General features: G+C 38.5%; 1 protein-coding gene across 2 annotated transcripts in view; it reads left to right on the top strand.

Annotated features, from left to right (window-relative positions):
- Positions 1-23,959, top strand: part of ANKMY1 (ankyrin repeat and MYND domain containing 1) — a 114,128-nt gene that overhangs the window by 44,710 nt on the left and 45,459 nt on the right. For both annotated transcript variants that reach the window (XM_031968009.1, XM_031968008.1), the window contains exons 9-13: positions 3,439-3,610; positions 6,729-6,869; positions 12,388-12,528; positions 18,073-18,180; positions 22,783-22,914. In XM_031968009.1, coding sequence (XP_031823869.1) covers positions 3,439-3,610; positions 6,729-6,869; positions 12,388-12,528; positions 18,073-18,180; positions 22,783-22,914 — 694 coding nt within the window. The remainder of the gene's footprint in view (positions 1-3,438; positions 3,611-6,728; positions 6,870-12,387; positions 12,529-18,072; positions 18,181-22,782; positions 22,915-23,959) is intronic.

Genomic DNA, 23,959 nt, shown 5'->3' with positions numbered 1-23,959 from the left:
ATTTTATAGCATCCAGTTTTGATTGTTTTTTTTTTATTTCCATTTATATATTGTAGTCATTGTGCATGTTGTTTTCCTAGTTATTTTTTTTCCCCAAATTATCTATATGCAGCATGTCCATTTTTTTTTTTTTGCACAGTAATATTCTATTACTACATTTCTGCAGCAGGGTTTTATTTCTTGCTCTCCATACAAAATATTTCCATCACCTATACCTTTGCATGGGCTATTTCCTGTAGTTGGAATGCTCTCTTTTTACTGAGAATATCTACTTTTCATGAATGCTCAGCACAAAAACCATTTCCTCCATGAAGTCTTCCCTGATCCCTTCAGCTGCTAATGCTTCCCCCTCAAATTACCTTATATTTCTTTAAATGTTTATACAAAATGTATAAATTTATTATTTGTATTGTCTTTTTCTATAGAATATAATCTTTATGAAAGAAAGCACAGTTTCACTTATCTTTATTTCCTCAACCCAACCAACAGTGCCAAGTACATAGTAAGCACTCAATAAAGTTGTATTGATTAATTCATTTGCTGATATTGTTTAAATAGGATAATTCAGACCATTTAAATTTCTTATTATAAGTAATATATTTGTTTTTGTAAGAACACTGTTAGAATCTTTTATTTATATATATTTCGATCATTAAATTAGTAGATAAAACAAAGTATATCTCATATTTTCCTGAGATTTAATTAACTTTTAATTATAGGTTGAGCTTTTTCTTGGGGATTATTGGTTACTTTCTTCTTTTTCCTTTTTAATTTTTATTGTTATTTTGCCTGTGTAAAGGGCTTTTAAGACAGTATTTACCCTCTTGTGTTAATAACTGAGATACCTTTTTATCCCAAGCTCCCATTTGGTTGATGCTATTACAAACAAAAAAGATTATTTACTACATTTGTACTTATCTTTATATTAGGTTTCAGTCTAAGTAGATACATAATTGAAGTATGGTTCCTTTTTGGGGTGCTGAAAGGGCAGTGCTCTATGTTATGCTTGGGGTGTGGCAACCTACCAGGTGGAAGTCAGCATTGGTTCTAAGAATTCAAAACTACTTCAAAGTGTCACTACCTGGATGATAGCAAATAGTCATTTTTTCCTTATTTTTCTTCCTATTCTTAGTTATATGGCTAGCTGGTTAGGTAATATTTTCCCTTGGTGAAGGTATTTGGTTCAGAAATACCAGCCTTAGTGCTTAGCTCTCTAACTGTAAATCCTTTTCTAAGTATTTTTTATGGGTACTTTTAAATAGTAATATTTGATAGTTAAGATTTTCTTTTTCATTTTCATTATAGGATCAAAATAATATATCTTTCAGAGAAGGAGCTAGATAGCCTTCTATATTTCTATGTGTTTAGAAATGATATAATATCGAATTTTTAAAAAAATAGTTTGGCACACTTAACTTGGAAGCCATTTGGTCATGGAGCCTTTTTGCAGAGCAGTTCTTGATGGCTTATCTGATTTCTCTTTCTGGGATAGTTTTGTCTAGATTATCTAATTCTTGTTTGGTTAATTTTGGTATTTTGTATGTTTGTTAGTCATCTATTTCTTTTAAATTTAGTGTTAACTAATTCTGTTAACACTGTGCTATTATATATATGGTTTTTAATAGTTTTTCTTGAGCTCCTTCCAATGTATCCATGGGATTACTCACAATATACACATACGTGCATCTGTGTATATACACACACATACACATATTTTTTCCCACCTTCATTGTTTCTAGTAATTTTGCTATTTCATCCCTCCATAATGTTTCCATTGTATTGTTTTGCTACATGTTGTGAAGTTTCCTCTTTTGGTAAATATTATTTTTGTCCAGTCATTTTAGCCATATGACTTCTTTATGACCCCATTTAGGGTTTTCTCGGCAGAGATACTATTTCCTTCTCCAACTCATTTTACAGATGAGGATTTACAAACAGGGTAAAGTAACCTATCCAGGTTACATAGCTAGTAGGTATCTGAAGCTAGATATCAACTCAAGAAGATGAGTCTTTCTAACTTCAGGCTTGATCCTTTATGCACTATGGCATCCTCTAGCTGCCCCCCTCCAAATCTTTATTACTATAGTTTTTTTGGCTTGTTTTGGGAGGCATTTTTTCCTCTTTTGGTTTTTCATGACAACCCCTTATTCTATTTTGTTGATTAGAAGCCTGATGATATATTTTTTAAAAAACCTAACTATAGGACAATACTTTTTATCTCTACTTCATGTCATCTTTTAGGTGTTACTTGAGAGGCATTGTAGTGGAACATAGAGACTTGGATTCAAGGGCCATCTTTGCTTCCCGCTGTATGACCTTGGGCAATTCCTTTAACCTCTCAGTGCTCTGAATGGCTCTCTAAGACTATAAATTGCAAAGAAATTGCTGAAGCTGCATTGGTAAAGAGAATTTCCTTATTCAGACTTCCTTCCTTCCTTCCTTCCTTCCTTCCTTCCTTCCTTTTCTTTCTTTGTCTTTCTTTTTTCTTTTCTTTTTTTGTCTTTCTTTTCTTTCTTTCTGGCATTTGGAGTTAAGTGACTTGCTCAGGGTCACACAGCTAAGAAGTGTTAAGTTTCTGAGTTCAGGTTTGCACTCAGGTCCTCCTGACTTCAGGGCTGGTCTCTATCCACTGAACCACCTAGCTACCCCTAGACTTTTTACCAATGAGATGACCATTAGGATCCTGATCCTAGATGTAGCCTCTCAAACCTTTCTGTATCTCCATCCTATTATCCACCATATTAACTGTTCTTCTATGAATAGATCAGGGAGAAGGCTATACATTCAAAGATGTGACATGGTCTTCCTGAATCTTTTCTCACCTTTGCAAATTATATTTTCTTGGTAAGCTGTACTTAGACATGTACTACCTAGAATCATTAGCTATTTATATCTGTATTTCTCACATCGCCAGCAAGAATTTAAATTCCTTAAGGATAAGCACAAATGTCATGTTGTATGTATTTTTCTGTCTTGTTTAATCCAATCAATGAGCATTAGCTGTCCATTATGTGCCAGAAGCTGTGATTCAAAGATCAAATGAAAAATAGTGCCTGTTTTCTTCTGGAGTTTATATTTTAATGCCCAGCCCCTTTCAAAGCCAAGCAAGTAAGAAATATTCTTGAATGGTTGTCCCCAAAATTTAATTAATGACTCAAGTACAATGTCAAAACTGTTTCCATTGCCTCAGTTATCTCTAAAAATGTCTAGACAATTGTACGGAAAACAAAATGACCTCTCTTGGAAGAGTGAACATGAATACAAATCCTAGTGTCTTTTCAGTTTGGGAGCCCCTGGTGTTATTTTCCATTTTTTGGGAGGATTGTAATTTAGGAAATTGGATTTTAGGAAGTATTGTATTTAGGAAATAGGATTGTAATTTTGTAATTTGCCATTAGCCATCGTGACTAATCATAACTTTTATCATATTGATTTCAGACACAAACTCAGATGGACAACGATCCAGTTACTCTTAAAGCGAGGGGCAGACCCTAACTATTGCCCAGTGCCTATGCATGTGCTTTTCTTCCCCATTAGAGCTGCGGATGTCAGTGGAGTCCAGCTCCTCCTGGAGCACGGCGCAAGGACTGATATCCGCTTCCCAAAAAAGGTAGTGCCCCAGTTTGATCATACAGTGTTCAGCCTTGGGTTTTTGCCTGCATGTTAACTCTTCACTCCTTTCTCATGAAGAGGTGTCCCTTCTCCAAAGCAAACCCCTCTCAGGCACAAGTGATCATGCTCCATTCCAATTTCTCTGGCAGATTGTTACCTCCATCATTCCCACTTTCCAATTTTTAGTCTCACAAACATGCTTGTGCCTCCCTATCTTTAAAAATGTCTCACATAATTTGACTGTTTCTACTAACGTGCATCCTGTATCTGCCCTTCCTTTTCTGGCTAAAATTCTTAAGGATTTATATGTAATCATTGTCTCCATTTCTTCTCATGCTTTTGTCTACACCCTCTGTTTTTCTAGCTTTCAACCTCAAGATTCACTTGAAATTGTTTTCTTCAAAGTTACTAATTCTCTCTCTGTCTCTCCTTTTCTCTTCATCTCCATCTCCCTTTCTTCTTCTCCCTTCTTTCCTCTCTTTTTTTCTCTCTTTCTCTTTTCCTCCTTCTCCTTCTCTCTCCCCTCTCCTCCTTCTCCAGCTCCCTTTCCCTCTTCCTCACCCATGCCACCAGGAGCAAATATAAAATCCTCTTTGGCTTTGAAACCCTTTCACAACCCTGGTCCTCCCTCCCTTTCCAATTTTCTAGATGACATTGCCCTTCTACATACCCTATGGTCTGGTATCACTGACTTATCATGCTTTTCCTCCCACATGACCCTCCATGTCTCCCACTCTGTCCCTCATCCCTGGAATGATCCCTCTCCATCCCAACATTTTGTGGCTTCCCTAGAGACTCCATTCAGATCCTCCGCAAGAAGCCTTTCCCAATGCTACTTATTCCAATCCCCGCACCAGGAGTGCCTTCTCTTAGAGATCACCTTCCATCTCTTCTTTTTATATCTTACACATACATGGTTTTCTGAATGTTCTCTATCCCATTCCACTACGAGATATTTAAGGGCAGGAACAATATTTCCACCTTTCTTTGGATCCCCAGCACTTAGCACAGTGCCTGTCACATAATAAATGTTTAACAAATGTTTGTTGACTGACTGACTGACCTGAAGGAACATTCAGCTAAGAACTTAGTTCTAAGGGGAATTTGGCCAGCCATAAGGAGAAATAAGAGAGAGAGAAGCGTCATGAGAGAAAAGAATATCTGAGGAGAAAAGATGCTACCAGGAGCTCAGGAAGGATGATAGCTGAGAAATGAAGTGATTTGCCCAGGGTCACACAGCTAGGATGTATTAACTATCTGAGATTGGATTTGAACTCCGATCCTCCTGACTTCAGGGCCGGTGCTCTATGAAGAACAGTTTCTATTGAATAATGAAGTTGGAATTCAGACTGCAGAGGGCTTTAGAGGTGGTTGAAAGGAGGAAGTGGAGTCACTTTTTGGAGAAGGCTTTCTCCAGGTGAGGAAGAGAGGAAAGATGGATGAGATTGGGTGAGGGGAGCAGGACCAAGTGAGTATCTCAAGGTTGGGGGAGACATAGATATATTTGTAAAGTACCAAGGAAGGAGCTAGTTGCTTGGGACAGCTACGTGATTAGAGGGCAAGTGGGGATGATAATGGAGGCAATCTTATGGAGAAGATGGGAGGTAGCTTGTCCCTATCTAAGTTTGTCTTGGCAAGGAGAAGGGCCATCTTTTCATGAGAGACAGGAATGAAGAGTTATTGGAGAAAGGCTTCTGAATGATGTGAGTTGTGGGGGGGCGAAGAAAAACTCACTTCTTAAAAAATCTGACCTTGTACACAGTGTTCCACACCCATGTACCATCATCTTTGCTAAGAACTTGTGGGAGGTATTTTGTCATAAAGCTAAAGATGGTCATTATAATTTGGGAACATTCTGTCCTAATTATCTAAGAACATTCTTGATAAGAGGGTTTATGTTAATCACCCACACATGACTGGGTACGTTAATCATAGGATTCTAGATTTAGGCTGGAAGGGACCTGGAAGGTTATCTGGACTCATTTTAGATGAGACGACAGAGCTACAATGGTTAAGTGACTTGTTCTGGGCCCTGACAGTGAGGAAGTAGGTGAGGTTGCATTTGAACATAGATTTTTGTTTTTAAGGAATAATTTGAAGCTGATTTAAACCCATAAGATCTTACACTCCTAGCTCTGGAGACAGAAGAGACTTCAGAAACTAACTCAAACCTTTTGTTTCATAGAAGGGGGAAATAAAATTCAGAAAGGTTCAGTGATTTGTCAGAGGAATATTATAGGATAAAAGGGTGGCACAGTAGATGGAGTACTGGGCTTAAAGCTAGGAAATCTCCTCTTCCTGTGTTCATATCCAGTGTCAGACACTAACTTTGTGACCCTGAGCAAGTGACAACCCTATTTGCCTCAGTTTCCTCATCTGTCAAATGAGCTGGAGAAGGAAATGGCCAGTATCTTTGCCAAGAAAACCCCAAATGGGACCATGAAGAGTCAGTCATTACTGAGATTACTGAACAAGAACAAGAAGTCAGCTTGTTCAACCTTTTCATTTTACAGAGGGGAAAACTGAGGCACACGCATGTTAAGTTGAATTCTAGTCATAGATCTAAAGTTATGGTCAAAGATCATCTCATTTAACTTTACACCTCATTTTGTAAATGAGGAAATCGAGGACCTCCAGGAGGTGAACTGACATGCTCACATCAAAGCTGTCTTCCCTGTATTGAAATTTCTAGGGTATTGTCAGATGCAAATGTCCTATAGATTAGTGGATCTGTCCCAAACTTGTTGAAGTAAATTGGTATTCTTCCCTTCATTATTATAGACAATTTCAATTATGTGGTTGTCTGAATGTGTTTTCCTGAACAGAATCTCCTCTTTTCCCCTCCTCAGTTATTTCTTAGCTCTCATGTGAGGGAGGAACTTCTTGCTAAGTGATTCTCAGCTTTATTGGACGGAGTGTGTGGCATCTCTCACAGAAGAGACTTTAACTGGTCATTATCTCTGCTAATGCAAACATCCCTTGAGCCCATAGTAAATTTCAGTATTTTAAGTGGGAGAACTCCCTCATTCTCCAGCATTCTTCAGTCTTTGGTGCTTGTGGCCCCTTCTTTCTGACACACATGACTGGGTATTTTGTTTTTCTTCATGTTCCTGCAGTTGAGAGGGCTCACTCCTCTTCAAATAGCAGTAGCCCTGCCTGATGAGGCAGGTGTCAAAATCACAGAGTTATTGCTTCATGCTATCACCGATCCAGATACAAGAGCTGAAGATCAAGATGAGAGATACAAGATAAGTAAGGTATTTTACTTTAGGAGAGGGAAGGAATTAAGCATTAAGTTGCCCAGCCAGTGGTAAGTGTTTAAGGTGGGGCCAAGCACTGTGTTGGAGATAAAGATATAAAAACAAAAAATATGCTGGAAAAGAGACCTTAGAGGATATCTAGTTCTGCCCTCTCCCTTCCCAAATGAGGAAACTGAGACCCAAGGAGGTGTTATGGAATCACAGAATAATAGATTTAGATCTGAGAGGTTAACAAGTTCCCCTTCTTCCTCTATTTTACAGAGAAGGAAACTGAGACCCTAGAGTTGGTGTCTTGTCAAAGATCTTGAGATCATAAGTTAGTCTCTGGAAGGGGCCATGGAAGTCACTTTTGCTGGTTTTTCAATTGGGGAAACTGAAGTCCAGGAAAAGAGCCCAAGCTCACACAGGTGGTCCCTCTTTCAAACATGCTACTCCACTCACAAATTTGAAAAATAATCCTAGATGCCTCTTTCAGAACATGTGGGGTATGGTGGAAGGAGTTGTAGTTCTGGAACTATAGGACTTGAGTTCATATCTTTCCTCTAACTTTGACTACTTAGATTAGAGAACTAAGGACTGATCATCTAACCCAACATCCTCATTTCACAGATGATACATTGTTGAAGGTTTCGTGGGCAGCAAGTGGCAGAGTTGGAATTTGAACTCAGGTTCATCCAGCTGTGGGTTGGAGAGTTTCTGAAGAGTCAATGAGCAGTTTCATGAGAACGTTTTATGATTTGTCTGGTTAGACTGGTATATTCCTGGAATTTTGCCCGATCAATACTATTCTTTCACTTTATACAGTTTGGAGCTTGCCCTGAGAAGTTTTTCATTATCTTGCCTTTTGCTAAAAGAGAGGTGTGGTAGCTAAGTAGCTGGAAAACCAAAAGATCTGGTTTCATATACATCCTGGCTCTGTGAGCCTGGCCAAATCATCCAACCTCTTCAAATCTGCAAGATGCAGAGAGGGGGTCGACTTGCAAAGGTTCATTATGTCAGTTGGATTCTGTTTTCTAATCTAGTCTGCTCTTTTCTTCCATTTTATGAGTGAGTTTATCCCATTCATATTCAGGGTTGTGATTATTAAGTGTGTGTTTCTCTCCTTCCCATATCCTTGTATGTTTTCCTCTTTCTATTGCCACTGATTTCTTTTACAAATAAGGTGATAAAAGGGAGAAATTTACCACCTCCTTGTGTTCTATAAATGAAATGATTTATTTCTTCTTTGTCGAAGATCTCTTCCTCTTGTTTCCACCTCAATGCCAAGTCTTTCTTCTTTCTTCTTTTCCTCTTAATATTTCTTTCATGTTCTCTCTCCAACATTTGATTCTGATCCTATATTCTCTCTCAGATATCACTCTCTTCATCACTTATCCCTTTCTCCCATTTTCCTTTTAAAGTTAATATACTTGTATCCTGAAGTCAATCTCTCCCTCCCTCCCTCTCTCTCCCCCCTCTCTCTTTCGTTTTTGTTCTCTTTCTCTCTCTCTCTTTCTTTTTTGTTCTCTCTCTCTCTCTCTCTCCTCTTCCTCCCCTCTCTACCCCATATTGCTATGAACAATATAGCATATTGCTATATTGCTATGAACCCATAGCAATATAAAGGATTTGCAAGGCTTAGATCTCCTAGTCCCTCATTCCATGGTCTTATTCTTTTAGTATCAGTTTAAGACTTTTGGTCTTCTCTTATTTCTTTGAGAAGATCACCATTAAGGAAATTTTTCTCTTGGAGATGCTAATTCCTGACTTTCAAACTCAGGGAATAATTCTAAGGCTTGAGAGTCTCTGATTGCTTATCTCTGACCTATGCTTAGAAAAGAAAATTACTGAAAGATTATGAGCTAAGACAGTGGTAGGAAAAGCCAGTTAGAATCTACAGACATGTGATCAGGGTTTTTGGTTAATCTTTCTTCATTTACATTTCAATATATCCCATTGGTAATTCTTCTTGCTGAGAACAGTAGTAAAGGTGGGGTTGTGTGGAGGGAAAGAAAGATTGTGGAGTTTGTTTCCAAGCATTTAATCTACCTGTGGACTTGCTTCATTGTTCCAAATATGAATATATTTCTATCTGAGAGAGTGGCCAGGCAAGTTGTCCTTGTCTCACTATTGCTCTTTATCTGATTGTGTCACTTTTCGTGTGTGTGTGTGTGTGTGTGTGTGTGTGTGTGAGAGAGAGAGAGACAGACAGACAGAAACATACATAGAGACATGTCATAGAGAAACAGACATAGAGACAGAGTTTTAGTCTAAGACTATTAGTCCATAAATTCCCTTTTGTCTTTTCCCATTTGGGAGGATTTCTGCTCCTTTATGCAAAACATTGGCTTAGAATATAATGATAATTAGCTTATCTTTATCTGAAGACAAAACCCATCCAAAAAAGTATAGAAAGCAAATAAAAAAGACTTAAAGAGAGAAGGAAACTGTTGTGGATAAGCAATGTTAGTTTACCAGGCAGTTTTGAGATGTAGGGGAAGAGAAGTCCAGAGTGGAAAAACTCACCAGGTCTCAAGGAGTGGAAACTGTCATGGAAACACAAAATTCCATTCAGGCAGATTATTCCTTAAATGGATCAGTAAGCCAGATAAAGCTCTATCTGTTTTGTGGTTATATGTGTCTGAGAGTACAGTACTCTTAGATTACCAGCAGCACCTCCTGGTCCTGCCATGTCTATACCCCTGACCTCTTCTCTCAGCAAAGCTCCGAATTTTCAGGACTCTTTCCTGAAAGCTTCTGCTTAATCCCTAAGTAACACTTAGTGTTTGTTCCTTCTCTCACCTCCCCACAATCATCTTGCCAACAAGGGGAGACAGACTCACAGATTTAACACTAGAATGGACCTTGGAGACCTAATCCAACCCCTTCATTTGATTAAGAAACTGAATGACCTACGAAGTGACTCCCCCAATGTGGTAGAAGGGTGAGTTAACTCAGGTCCCCCAAGTTCAAAACCAGTGGGCTTGTTTCTTCCACTTCATATGGTATTCCCTTGGCTTAGAGAATTTGGCTGTGATCAATGAGCTTTCAAATTTCCTTCTAGATCATAATTCTACTAAAAGGTACTTACTTTATCACATGAAATCTTAACTAAAATCTTGGATATCAAATATCCTTAATGTTAAGTGAAAAAAGATCCTCTAGGTGAGCATTCTATCCACATATTTAATATTTAAGTTGAATTTTGTGGAGATGATCTTAACATTTATCCAAGAATAAGGAAGATGAATTTTATTCATTATAAGTACCTCAGGATACTTTTGCATATGGATCGTACTAGCTGCCAAACTTTAAAAAGTGAATCTTTAAATATTCTTTAACCTTTAGAAGGAAAGCTCTACTAAGCAATTTTGAAAAATAAATCATATTTATATGAGTAATTTTATTGGCTATCAGTAAAATTTGAGGGTGGATATTTCTGGAGTATATGGTGAATTTTCTACATTACTTATTTCCTAAGTATACCTAGTAGTTGAATAGCTTTTGAACTCCAGTTTTGGTTTCCAGCTCCCTGAGGATTTGACAGATTATAAATTGTGTTGAATAATTTTTTTTAAAGGCCAGTCTATTCAGTGAAAAAGATCATTTCAAAGAATTGTCTACTATCATAGAACTTGACAGTATGGCATATGAGGATTCTGAACTTTTTAATTAAAGTGGGTTCAAATCTTGTCCTTCTGAGGTTGATTGCTTACCACCTGTGTGGCAAATTACTTGGTGTCTCTGGGCTTCAATTCTCTCATCTGGAAGATGAGGAGTTTGGGCTAGATAGTTGCTGAGTTTCTTTTTAGCTCTAGAGCTATGATTCTAAGAATTATAGGATTGATTAAAATTTTCAATTTTCACCCATTATCTTGGGATCTTTCAGACAGCAATACTGGGTTTTTTTAATAAAAAAATTGCAAACAAAATGAAGTATCTTACACTATAAATACCACTGATGCAGTGACATGATTATAAAATTAAATGTACTTAGTGGGGAAAGCCCATTCATTGGCTGATGTCTAGACAAGCAAAATGAACCAGAGTTGAGCAATTATGCTATTTAGTGAATTTAACCATGGCAGGAAGCCAGTCTGGATTATTCAACTTCCCAACTCCATTTTCCCTTATCCAGTAGCACTGAGCACCTCAATTAGCAGGCAGATCTTAATTCCCCGTGCATGCTGTGACTGGGGACAAATGGGACTGTTATTTCATATAAACAATGAGTGAGTTCATTCATTTCCTTTCCTTTTAACTTCGCTTTTTAAAACCTCCATGTTTAAGTGACATATCAGTCCCTCACCACAGACACAATGTGATGTAGGGGAAAGATATTCTTGGCTCAGAGGACCAGAGTTCACTTATTATTTGAATGACCTTGGAGAAGCTCCTTAACTTCCCTGAGCCTCAATTTCTTCAAATGTGAAACTAGAGGGCAAGACTAGATGGACTCTGAGGTTTCTTCCATCTCCCATCTCCCAAGAGATAAGAGTTTATGAAGTGATCATATCTCCATGGGAACTCAGATTCCCCTTCTGTAACATGAGGGGGTTGGAGTAGATGGTCTCTGAGGTTCTTTTCCACTCTAGAGCTAAAGATCCTATGATTTTATGTTACTCCATGGAAGCCAAGTTTGGCTCCCCTCCCCATAGCCATTTGTGAAATCAAAACACAATTTATTACTCATTAATAATACACTGTGGCCTTGAATTTCCTGTCAATAAATCAACAAGTAGTGTTGATTTGTTGAAAGTTCTTTCCTTTAGGAGGGAAAGATTATTCTCTTCTTTGACTTTTATAAACAAGGCTGCTGTGTCAAGGCCATAGTCTGCATTTCTGTGTGTGGATGTATGAGTGTGTATTTGGTGTGTGTGTGTGTGTGTGTGTGTGTGTGTGTGTGTGTGTAAGGAGTTGATAGACGATGGGGTTTGGGGAGAGGCAGGGGAAGGGGTGGGGATGGCTGAATTCTGACAGTTCAGATTTTAAATGATTGGAATTTCCCCGGGGATACAGCTTGCCCATGTATTTGCTAGTAAGCTTGTTCAGGAAAATTCTACAGCAAGCATTTCCTGGAGTAGATCGTACTTGAACAGAATTTTGAAAGAAATGAGAGATTCTAGGATTGGGGAGTGGGTGGGGAGGCAGGGCATTTCAGGAGTGAGGAAAAGCCAGCAAAGTGTCAGAGATCCCGGGCCATAGATGCCATTGGTATGGCACAGCAGGGTCAGTTGGGTTGAACATAGAATGTTGAATGTGGTTGGAAAGACAGGTTAGAGTCAGATATGAACAAAATTTTGAAAGCAGCATGAGAGATCTGTGAAATTTGGTGATTGAATAGCAACCCAAAGTTACTTAACCTTCAATTCTCATTCCATAGACATTTAGTTACTGCTGGGCCAGAAAAGGGATGGAAGAATTCACTCTTGAGTATTTGAGGTTGGGTGTTGAGGCAAACTTTGGGTAAGGATTGATTGAGTGCTGAGTTTAGCCATAGGCGCTCCCCTAATTTGATTTCTCTGTTCAAATGCAGTTTGACACTTTAGTTTCAAGCATGAAACTTAATAATGAAACTGGACCACCAAAGACATATTATTCTCCATCTAAGTTGAGTCCTGAAGAAGGTGGAAGAAGTCCTTTACATGTTGTGTGTGAGAGAGAAGATGACTTCAAGGTAAAGAGAAAGCTTTAAGAAACCTTGTGTCTACATGGTACAGATTGACTTTTTCTCCATAAATTGACTTGGAATTATAGAATTTTAGCATTGGAAGGATTTTAGAAACTATTTTGTATAATCCCCTCCCAACCTGTGTTAAAAATTCCCTTGGAACACATTCCATCCTTACCCCAACTGTGGTGTCAGGCTTCGAGCTTTTCCCTGAACACTTCAAAAGGTGGGAATCATGAGCGCATTACCTAAGAGCCTTTACTGTCAAAACTCTCTTAGGAAATGAAATCGCACCATTAATTACAAAAAAGAGATTGTAGCTTGGGAGCTTTAAATGACCTGAGAAGTCACCTAGCTCTCATTATGCAGATGAGGAAACTGAGACTAGAAAGGGAAGTAACTTTTTGGAGGGTTACAAAGATACTGAGTGGGGACCTAGGTTTGGGTCCCCTGACTCCAGATTTTTGCTGTCTTCCATAAGAATGTTGTTATGACCTATTGAAGTGAGCTGGAAGGAAAGAAGGAGAGAGAGAGGGAGAAAGAAAGAAGGAAAGAAAGGGGGAAGAGGAAACATTTATTAAACTTCTACTATGTCCCATGTATTGTTAAGTTCATTGCAGATATGGGTGCTGTTATTATCCTTATTTTATAGTTGAGGATACTCCAGGCAGTCATGAATAAAGTGACTTGCCCAGATTCACACAACAAACAAGTATCTGAATCTGGATTTGAACTCAAGTCTTCCTAACTCCAGAACTATTCTAACACACTATTCTATGGAAAAAAGTGGGTAGCATTAAAAATAATGGGAGATCATTTGTCTGTTTCATGTTCTGTATTTCATCATTCTCTCTCACAGGAGTGGGGATGGTGATGGTGATAGCATTTATCTTTTTATCCCATTTCAATGAAATGACATTTTAGGAGAAGGTTGGCTAGTTATAGTCTAAGGTATTTAGGCAGAAACAGTATAGACAAATAATAGGTAAACACTAAGGAAATTAAAGAACATTTAAAATGTTTTTATTAAATTTATTTAGTATTTTATTTTCCCCATCACATGCAAAAATAATTTTTAACATTCATTCTTAAAACTTGGGAATTCCAAATTCGGTCCCTTCCTTCCTCCTCACCTCCATTTCCCATTGAGAAGGCAAGCAATTTGATATATATGTGTTATACATGTGTAGTCATGCAAAGTATTTCTATAATGCAAACTGTGAAAGAAAACAGACAAAAATAAACAATGAATTGGCAAAGAAGAAAGAACCCAACCATAGAAACTAACTATGAGATTGGGAAGGTCAGAGTTCATCTTCAGAGGAGGACAGTAAAGTAAAAAGCTTTTTCTACTCCAAAGACTAATGTAATGTTAAATGGCTCCCAGAGAGAATTTCTAGAACTCAAAAATGACTTTTAAAAATCAAATGAGATATTGAAAAAAAACAACTAACAAACCAAAACAAACCAAGAAAAACAAGATTGTGAAAAATAGTTAATCAAATAGAAAAGGAGATAGTCTTAAAGATGAAAATAACTCTTTAAAAATTAGAATTGGACAAAGGGAAACCAGTGAAACTTTGAGAGACCAAGAAATATAAAGAATAAAAAAATAGAACAAAATGTGAAACATCTAATAAGATCTGGAGAACAGATCAAGATGAGAATATATAAGAATAATTGGATAACCTGAAAGCTGTGATCCAAAAAAGAAACCTTGATACAATAATGTAAGAAATAATGCAAGAAAATTGTCCTGGAGTTGTAAAGGACCGCAGATATTGGGGAACTCTGAGAAAAGTATACTTGAAACAAAAATACATACAGCTGGGTGTTTACTCAGTGTGATTGATGAGATAATAATTCTCTAGTTCACATATACTTAGTAGTACTTAGTGTGATATGGTGATGTAATGGCTCTACAGTTGTCACATGCTCAGTGTGCTGTGGTGATATAATTGTACTAAGGTATTTAAGGACTGAGAGGCCTGGAGAAGAACGAGTGTATGCTCGAGCTCAATCTCAGACTCCAGACTCCATCCTTGACCAGCCTTGTGGAGGCTCTCCTGCCTTTATCACTTCTCCACCTAAGACCAAGGTCTGTCCAAAAATCCTCCAGAAAGCTAGCCCAGACATTACATGGAGTGATAGAACCTAAGGAGAAAGTAGAAATAGAAAAAATCCACTGATCACCATCTCAAAGAGATCCTTTGAGGAAAAAACATAGGGATATTATTGCCAAATTTTGAAACCCTCAGATCAAAGAGAAAAATTTGCAAGAAACAAGAAAAAAAGCAATTCAATTATGCTGTAACTACAATAAAAATTGTACAGAACTTAGGAGTCACAATAAAAGACCATGGGTCTTGCAATCACATATACTGGCAATCAAAATAACTAAGCTGGGGCAAAAAATATTATATGTAGCAAAATGATCAATAATATTGAATTGAAAAAAAATGGGACATTTAGTGAACTTGTAGATTTTCAGGACTTTCTCTCAACTAAACCCAAACTTAATAGAAAATTTTACATATAAGAGCTAATATCAAAGATTAATTTCAAGGAACTTGGACAAATTATTTGTTTTTACCATATGTTTAAGATTGACATCAGCAGTTGGGTAGCTCAAAAGAAAAATTGGGGCAGAGTTGGGTATGATCTGACTCTAAAAAGCAAAACCACCTAGGAAAATGTAAAATAATAATTATGTTGTACAAATGAAGTGCAAAGAAAGAATAGATACAGAGGCATTAGAGGGGGAAGAGGGCTTGTAGTTCTGAAAACTTATTCACATTGGGAATGGGGTAAATAGGCAACACTACATATACCCATGAAGGGTTTAATATCCTCCAAAAAAGAAAAGAAAAGAAAAAAGATGCTTGCTTATCTTCTAGCTGGTGAGACAGCATATAAATAGGCCATGCAATATAAATACACAGTTGATGGAAGGTCATCTTAGAGGGGAAATTTATAGCAGATTTGGGGCCAAGGAAAGGCTACAACTCATGGCAGGTAGGATTAGATATGAGTTTTATAGGAAGCCAATAAATGTAAAAGTCAGAAATGAGAAGACAGAGCATTCTGGGATAGGGGTAGCAATTGCAAAGGCATGGGGATGGGAATTGACTTGTACAGGAGGAACAGATAGAAAAATCAGAGGCTATTAAAAAGTATGAAGGAACAGATAGAGGAGGAAGAAAGGAACTAGTACGACCTGGATGGGCTAGATTAATGTCAATGCACAAAACAAGCCCCAATTTGTAGCATTTACTGATATCTGAGATATAATTGCTCACACCAGCCCAGCCCTGATTTCATTTTTCAAAAAAGTGGAGGAACCAAGAAGGAGAAATTCTATTCTCTGTCTGATTCTTACAAACAGGAAGGGGAGTAGGTTTCTGGATTGGAAAATGATGAGAGTCTATGGAAGAAGTGACTGTTTCATGGTAGAAGAGTAGGAGAAACAAATCACATGCATATGATGAATATTAGATTTGGGGAAAGTAGATTTTATAGGGTTCAGTGAAAAAATAGGATTCTAAGGCTAAAATTCTTAATGAGAAGGTTGTTCAGAGAGGGATGGGAAGATCTTACGGATGAAGTTCTGAATACACAAAAGGAATTTTGAGAAGCAAGAAGAGGGGGTGCTGTCAGAAGAGACTGATGTGGATATCCCTAGAACTTAGTAACCAATTTAGATGAAAGAAAAAGACAAAAGTACAAGGAACAGAGAACCAAGGACAGGTCATAGAGTTTGAACAGTGTCAAGATTGCTGATGCTCAGAATGAACTAAGGCTAATGAGGAAGGATAAGGATGACAGAAAGTGGTTTCTCAAAGCCATACTGAAGAAAAGAAGAGAATGCAAATGACCTTTTTATGCCAGGGGGTTGATGGGAACCTTCGCTGGAGGGATGATGAAACTGCTTAATCCTTATTTTCCTTCTCATTTCTCAACCTAGGCCAAGGACTAGGAACAACAGGACAACAATGACTAATAGAAAGTTGATATTCTAGAAAATGGGGAGTAAAAAAAAAAAAAACCAAACTGTCCTTGGTAAATTCAGGCCATCATCCTCGGGTGAACTATATTCTTATATATTGAAAGGAAAAGCAAATATGATTGCTGAGCAATTGTCAGCAAATATCCAAAGATTTGAGAATGGGAGAAATAGTAAACATGATGATCAAGGCAAAATTGCACTGTTTTTAACTTTCTTTTAAAGGAAAGAGTGGAATCTGCAAACTCTAAGATTCTAAGTCTTAATTAGGATAGATGGGAGCTATAGAATTGCAGATTTTAACATAGAAAAGGAAAAACTATGTAAGGAAATTTATATAAAATTGCAGGAAAAATTTCCTAACCTAAGCTATTTCAAAGCGAAAAGAGTTGCCTTGGGAAAAAGTTACCAACTACTCAAGGTCTTCAAGTACAGACTGGATGATTCCTTGTCAACAAGTCCTGCCCAGGAATGAATTGGACTGATTGATCTGTGAGGTCTTTTTCCACTTTGAGCTGGCAGCATAATATAGTAGACAGACCACTGGACATAAAGTAATTGAATTATTCTTGTCATGTCAGACTCTTTGCGACTCCATTTGGGGTTTTCTTGGTAGAGATATTAGAGTGCATTTTTTTCTTTAGCTCACTTTACAGATGAGGAAACTGAGGCAGAGAGGGTAAAGTGACTTGCCTAGGGTCACACAACTAGTGTTTGAGGCTAGACTTGAACTCAGGAAGACACTTCTGGGATGGCGTGCGCTACTCTGGAATCATAAAGACCTGAATTCAAATCTTGCCTCAGACACTTAATCTCTGGGCCAATTCCTTAATCTTCCTGGGCCTCAGTTTCTCCATCTGTAAAATGAGGAGAGGTTGGAATCAATGGTCCTCTGGAGTTCTACTTCTATATCTGAGTCTATGATCCTCTGAATTTCAAGGAAATAAAATTGTCTTATTTCTTGATCAGTTGCTTAAAGTTGTTTGAGAATGTGATTTTTGACATTTTTCTTTTCCTTTTCTTTCTCTGTCAGGAACAATGTCCTTTCATTGTTCCAAGGGAGCACTTCACTGAACACGTGACTTTAATTTCTCGTACTTTCATAATGGCAGTCCTCAAGGGTTACATTTTGCTTTGGGGGGAAACCATTTCAAGTCTAGTCAACTCATCTGAGATTTAAAGGTTTTCAGAACTCGTGATCCTGGGCTGCCTTTCACCTTAGCTATTGTTGTTGGTGGTTTGCTCATGTAATTTTTTTTGATGGATGATAACCCGAGGACTCTAATATTGCAAAACGTAGGTACGTTTGGGTCCACTCCAAATAAACTTTAGGCTGTTCGTGTCCCCTCGTGTCCCCTCCTGGGAAGAATGAATGCTTGGTTGCTCCTGTCAAAGGTTTAATATCATTAAATACCTTCTTGTATCTCAATAATTTAAGGGAGATGAAGTTAAGTTTTAATTTATGGCCAAAGTAAATGCAAAGAAAATTCATTTTATCAGCAACGTTTCTTTAACTCTTCTCTAACTCTGCCTTTTTCTCCCTCCAGTGTGCGAGGGACATCATACGTCTCCTGTTAATTCATAAAGCGAATCCCAATACCTTGTGGAGTGGCCATTCTCCACTCTCCCTGTCCATTGCCAGCGGGAACGACCTGGTGAGCATCCTCACCCTCTCTTGCGGGTGCTTGGTCCTTTGTTTAAGGTTTGTCTGTTAAGTTATTGGCTTCTATACCAATAGACACAAGTTGGGGTTTGGTTTGGTGATGGGGAGAATGTTGGATTACTTGATGCAGGGTGGATATCACCACGGCATTGTAAAAACAAATATCCAGATGCTTTTTGGGGTTGGATGGTCTCCCCAGAAGGAGCTGGGTGTGTTGTGCAGGTTGGGAATTCCTGGAAAGTGGGTCTTAACTCTGCCTGCATTGGGGATCTAAAGTTGGAAAGGACCTCAGAGACTACTGAGGTCAATCCTCCCAGTTTTGCAGATGGGGAAACTGAGGCCAGACAGTTGAAATGACTTGCTCAAGGATAAGCAGTGAGTGACAGAAATCGGATTGGAAGCTGGTGTCTCTGACACCAGAGCCAGTGCAGCCTGCTAATGTCCCACCCGACCTTCCAGCAGGTGATTTTGCCAAAGGCCCTTCCCTCTTTCTTACTCATGCCCTTCTTCCAAGAATGGTACCATTTCTCAGCCCTGCACTGACTCTGTGTTTACATGGTATCTTTTTTTTTTATCACAGATGTTTTCTGGGGATGTACATTAATTTTTCAGGGGCCAGAAGTCTGCCATGTCCGTTGGATTTTTCCCAACAGAGCAATTTCTTTTTTTAATGAAATAAAATGTTTTTTTGTTTTAACTTTGTAAACCTTCAAGCACCATATAAATGATAGCTTTTATTTATTTGTTTGTTCATTAGATCCCAAACAAAAGATGTTATTGTCTTTAAAGTAATAGTAGCCAGATAGATCTATTCACTTCTTCTTTTAAAATCTTATTTTACTGAGAACATTTTTATATATTTTAAATATTTGCTTATATCCTTCCCTTTCCCATACTCAATGAGCTAGTCTTGTAGCAAATATTAAAAAAGATAGGAAGGAAAAGCACCTACTATATGCTAGGTGATGAGCCCTTTACAAATATCTCATGGTTCAAGTGAGTTATTTGTAAAGTGCTACTTATTAGCACAGTGTCCAGCATACAGTAGATGCTTAATGCTCCCTCCTTTCCTCCCTTTTCCCCTCCTTCCTCTTTTCTCTTCTTCCCTCCCTCCCATCCTTTTCTTTCTCTTTCCTTCCCCTCTCCTCTTCCCTTCCCCTTCCCTCTCTTCCCTTCCTCTTCCCTTTCCTCCCTTCCCCTCTCCTCTTCTGTCCTCTTTTCTCCTTTCCTTCCCTTCTTCCTCCTTTCTCCCTTCTTTCCTTCCTCTTTCCTCCCTTCCTTTCTTCCCTCCCTTCTCTCTTTCTTTCCACCTTCCTTTCCTTCCCTCTCTATATACCTTCCCTCCCTCCCTCCCTTCTTACATATCTTCTCTTCCTCCCTATACACCTAATCTTCCTTCCTTCCTTCCTTCCTTCCTTCCTTCCTTCCTTCCTTCCTTCCTTCCTTCCTTCCTTCCTTCCTTCCTTCCTTCCTTCCTTCTTTCCTTCTTTCCTTCCTTCCTTCCTCCATTCCCTTCCTGCCTCCCTCCTTCCCTCCTTTCCTTCCTTCTCTCCCTCCCTCCCTCCCTTCCTCCTATCACAGTGCTTGGCACATAAGAAGTATTCAATGCTTGCAGGCTGACTTGATTTTCTCTGAACCTTTGGACTGTGCTTTCCTAAAGTCTAAGGTTCTTTTCTTCATGAGATAAGCTTTCTTTTCCTGGGCTATTCTGTATTCCAAGATGCCCTGCTCATTTCTACTCAGCCAATCTGTTCTTCTTTGTTGCTTAGAAAGAAGTCCAAATGATTAATTAATTCTTATTGCTGTCACTGTTTCCTTGGCCTTTTGAGTGATAAGGAAGCTAAAGAAGGGGAATTAAGGCCTTTGACTAGGATGCTAGATACAGTGACTGTCCTTGGTAGCAGAAACAGACAACCGGTGGTTCTCAGGAGTAAAGATTTTGGCTAACTTTATGTCATATGGGACAAGTGGAGTTTTGGAGGCGAATAAATAAATGGGCAGCTAAGTGGAGAGAATATTAGATCTGGAGTCAGGAAGACTCATCTTCTTGAGTTCAATTCTGGCCTCAGACACTAGCTGTGTGACCCTGGGCAAGTCAATTCACCCATTTTGCCTCAGTTTCCTCAATTGTCAAATGAACTGGAGGAGAAAAGGGCAAATCACACTAATATCTTGGCCAAGAAAACCCCAAATGGGGTCTCAGAGAGTTAATACACAACTGAACAACAACAGTCGCAACAGAAGATTGTTGGAGAAAGTGGTCCTGGAATAGTGAAGTTTAGTGGATGTTTACTATAAAGATATTAGAAGTACTAAATGTTAAAATAACAAAAAAATTCCTACCATAGCATAGATTTAGAGCTGCGAGGGATCTTCTAAAGAAGCTGTACCTCTCCCCTCTCCTCCCCTCCCCTCCCCCTTTAGTTTACAGATGAGGAAGACAAAGCCCAGAGAAATGAAATGGCTGTACTGGTAACTGGGATCCTAACCAAGTTCTCTGCTTCCACGTCCAACACTCTTCCCAGGAGATCGTAGGATCTCCCTTAACTACATTGACTTGATGCTAAATAATATCTCAGTATGATACACTTCAATAAAATGTTTATTTAGATTAATGTGTTTGATACTGACAAAAATGGAAACAGTATTAGAGGGATGAGCAACTGATATACTTTTTAAAAATAACTTATTTTACAAATACATACAAAGATGGTTTTCAACATTCACCCTTGCAAAACCTTGTATTCCAAAATTTTCTCCCTTCTTCCTCTTCTCCCTCCCCTAGATGGCAAATAATTCAATATATGTTAAACATGTGCAATTCTTTCACACATATTTCCACATTTATCATGCTACACAAGAAAAATCAGATCAAAAATGAAAAAAAGGAGAAAGAAAAAAAACAAGCAAACAAACAACAAAAAAAATTGAAAAGACTTATGTTCCATATTCAGTCCCATAGTCCTCTTTCTGGACACAGATGGCTCTCTCCATCTCAGAAGTGGCCTGAATCCCCTCGCTGTTGGAAAGAACTATGTCCTGTATGGGACTACCTGCCATCTAGGGGAGGGGGTGGAGGGAAGGAGGGGAAAAGTTGGAATAGAAGTCTTTGCAAGGATCATTGTTGAAAAATTACCCAGGTATATGTTTTGTATATTAAAAAGCTATAATAAAAAAATAAAAAAAGAAAAGAACCATACCCATTCCAGTTGATCATCACATAATCTTGTTGCTGTGTACAATGTTCTCTGGGTTCTACTCATTTCCCTTAGCCTCAGTTCATGTAAGTCTCTCTAGCCTCTCTGAAATCATCCTGCTGATCATTTCTTATAGAACAATAATATTCCATAACATTCATACACCATAACTTACGCAGCTATTCCCCAGCTGATGGGCATCCATTCAGTTTTCAGTTCCTGGCCACTATGAAAAGGGCTGCTATAAGCATTTTTGCACATGTGGATCCCTTTCCCTCCTTTATGATCTCTCTGGGATACGGGCCCAGTAGAGACACTGCTGGGTAAATCAAAGGGTGTTACACAATTTGATAGCCCTTTGGACATAATTCCAAATTGCTCTCCAGAATGGTTGGATCAGTTCACAACTCCACCAGCAATGTATTAGTGTCCCAGTTTTCCCACATCCCCTCTAACATTTATCATTATCTTTTCCTGTCACATTAGCCTAATATACTTTTGATGGAGTAAATGGGACCAAACTTTCTGGAAAGTAGTTAGAAATTATGCTAAAGAAGAAGCTAAAATGTCCATTCACTTTGAGCCTCGGAGAGAGCTGTCTGTTAGGCTTATATGACTCCGATGTGGTCGTCAATAAAAAGAAAGGTTCCCTATACACCAAAATATTTAGAGCACTTCTTTTTACGGTAGCAAAGACTTGGAAACAAAGTAGCTATTGATCAGTTGGGGAATGGTTCAATCCATTATTATAAGCAAATGTAAAATATGTTAGAATAAATTTTTAGATTTTTGATCTGTGTTTGTGATAGGAAGTTTTAGTTAGAATATAAAAGTGTGTGTGTGTGTGTGTTGGGGGGGCAGCTAGTTGGTGCAGTGGATAGAGTACTAGCTCTGAAGTCAGGATGACTTGAGTTCAAATCTGGTCTCAGACACTTAACACTTCCTGGCTGAGTGACCCTGGGCAAGTCACTTAACCCCAATTGCCTTGGCAAAAAAAAAAAAAAAAAAGAAAAGAAAGAAAGAAAGAAAGAAAAGGAAAAGAAAAGAAAAAAAAAAGAAGAAAAGAGTTATAAATAGAATGTAAAAGGGGCAACTAGGTGGTGCTGTAGTGACTAGAGCACCAGGTCTGGAGTCAGCAAGTTCAAATTTTGCCTTAGTCACTTACTACTTGTGTGAAAAGTCACTTAACCCTGATTGCCTCAGTTTCCTCATCTGCCAGATGAGATGGAGGAGGAAATGACAAACCACTTCTGTTGACCTTTGCCAAGAAAACTCCAAATGGGAGAGTCCAAGAAAACTGAGCGACAATAAATTTCTGTTATTTTTACTGTCCCTAAAGTCATTTGTTTCACTTGATTGACTGTGCCCAGTGTATTCAGTGTTTGCGGTTTTTGCAGGCGGTGCATGAACTCCTCCTCCGGGGAGCAGATCCAAATCTAGCCTTAACGAAAGGGGTAGGCAGCGCTCTCTGTGCCGTGGCCAACCTAGCATTTGAGCAAAAAAGATCCCTGGATGGCAAAATCGCTTTGGTAAGCTCTTTGTGCGGCTGTGTCTTTGGTGGGGGCCTGATTTATGACATGTGAAAACTCATTTTCATTCTATAGCGATTTCTTGTGGCAATTAAAGTAATTCTTCATTTTTATCTGTTCTGGGTTCCATGTTGGGATCTCTGTCAGCTCCTTATTTTTTCCATGATGAAATTGTGAAAGGAGATGAATTTGTTTGTCTTTCCTGTCATTTTTATGCTCTTTAAAAAAAATGTAAGGAAGACTATTCCATCAAAAATCACATTAAATGCGACTGTCTCCGAGGGATGGTGGGGGCGGGGGGGGCAGCCCGTCTGACAACAGAAGAGCAAACTGGCACACACACGGAGCTGAGGCATGAAATAACAACAACAATCCTAGCAATTGTAAAAATAATAAAGGATGATTTGAAATCACAATAACCAAACTTGACCCTGAGGAAGAGACAGAGCTACAGCTAACTTCTTGTATTTCTCACCCTTCCCTGCTCCCAGAAAGCCATTTCTTATATAGAGGGAAAAGCAGTTCAGAAAGAATGAAATATATTGAAATCATCCGACATTATACAAGATGTCCCTAAAGTCTCTGTTATTTCTAGAAGGGGATTGGAGATGAGGGCCATACAATGAAATGATATACAAACAAGATATAACAATAAAAATTTTAAGCACCTACTTTGTGCGAAGCTCTGAGCATGGAAAAAAGGACACAAATGAGCCAAGCCAATGAGCCTTTTCTTAGCACCTACTCAGTTGGTTTTGTTCCTTTGTACTTGAAGAGGATCCAAATGACATCACTTTAGAGTCAAGTTACTGTGGCTCATCAGACCAATACAAGCTCCCAGTGCTCTGCCACAGGTTGGACACAAATGTTCTTATGAACATTTGAGGTAGCTTCTCTTAAGTGTCTGGCACATAGTAGGTAATACCCACTATGTGCCAGGCTCACGTTCTAGTTTAGGTATTTTTTTTTGGCCTGGCCCTGTGATTTTATTGTGTTGGGAATGCTCAGTGAAGAAACTCCCCCTACCCAAGTAGATGAGCACTCC

Source organism: Sarcophilus harrisii, chromosome 4 (assembly GCF_902635505.1).
Source record: "Sarcophilus harrisii chromosome 4, mSarHar1.11, whole genome shotgun sequence".
Classification (NCBI taxonomy): domain Eukaryota; kingdom Metazoa; phylum Chordata; class Mammalia; order Dasyuromorphia; family Dasyuridae; genus Sarcophilus; species Sarcophilus harrisii.
The sequence above is the reverse complement of the archived record's forward strand: the minus strand, read 5'-3'. Positions and strand labels throughout refer to the sequence as shown.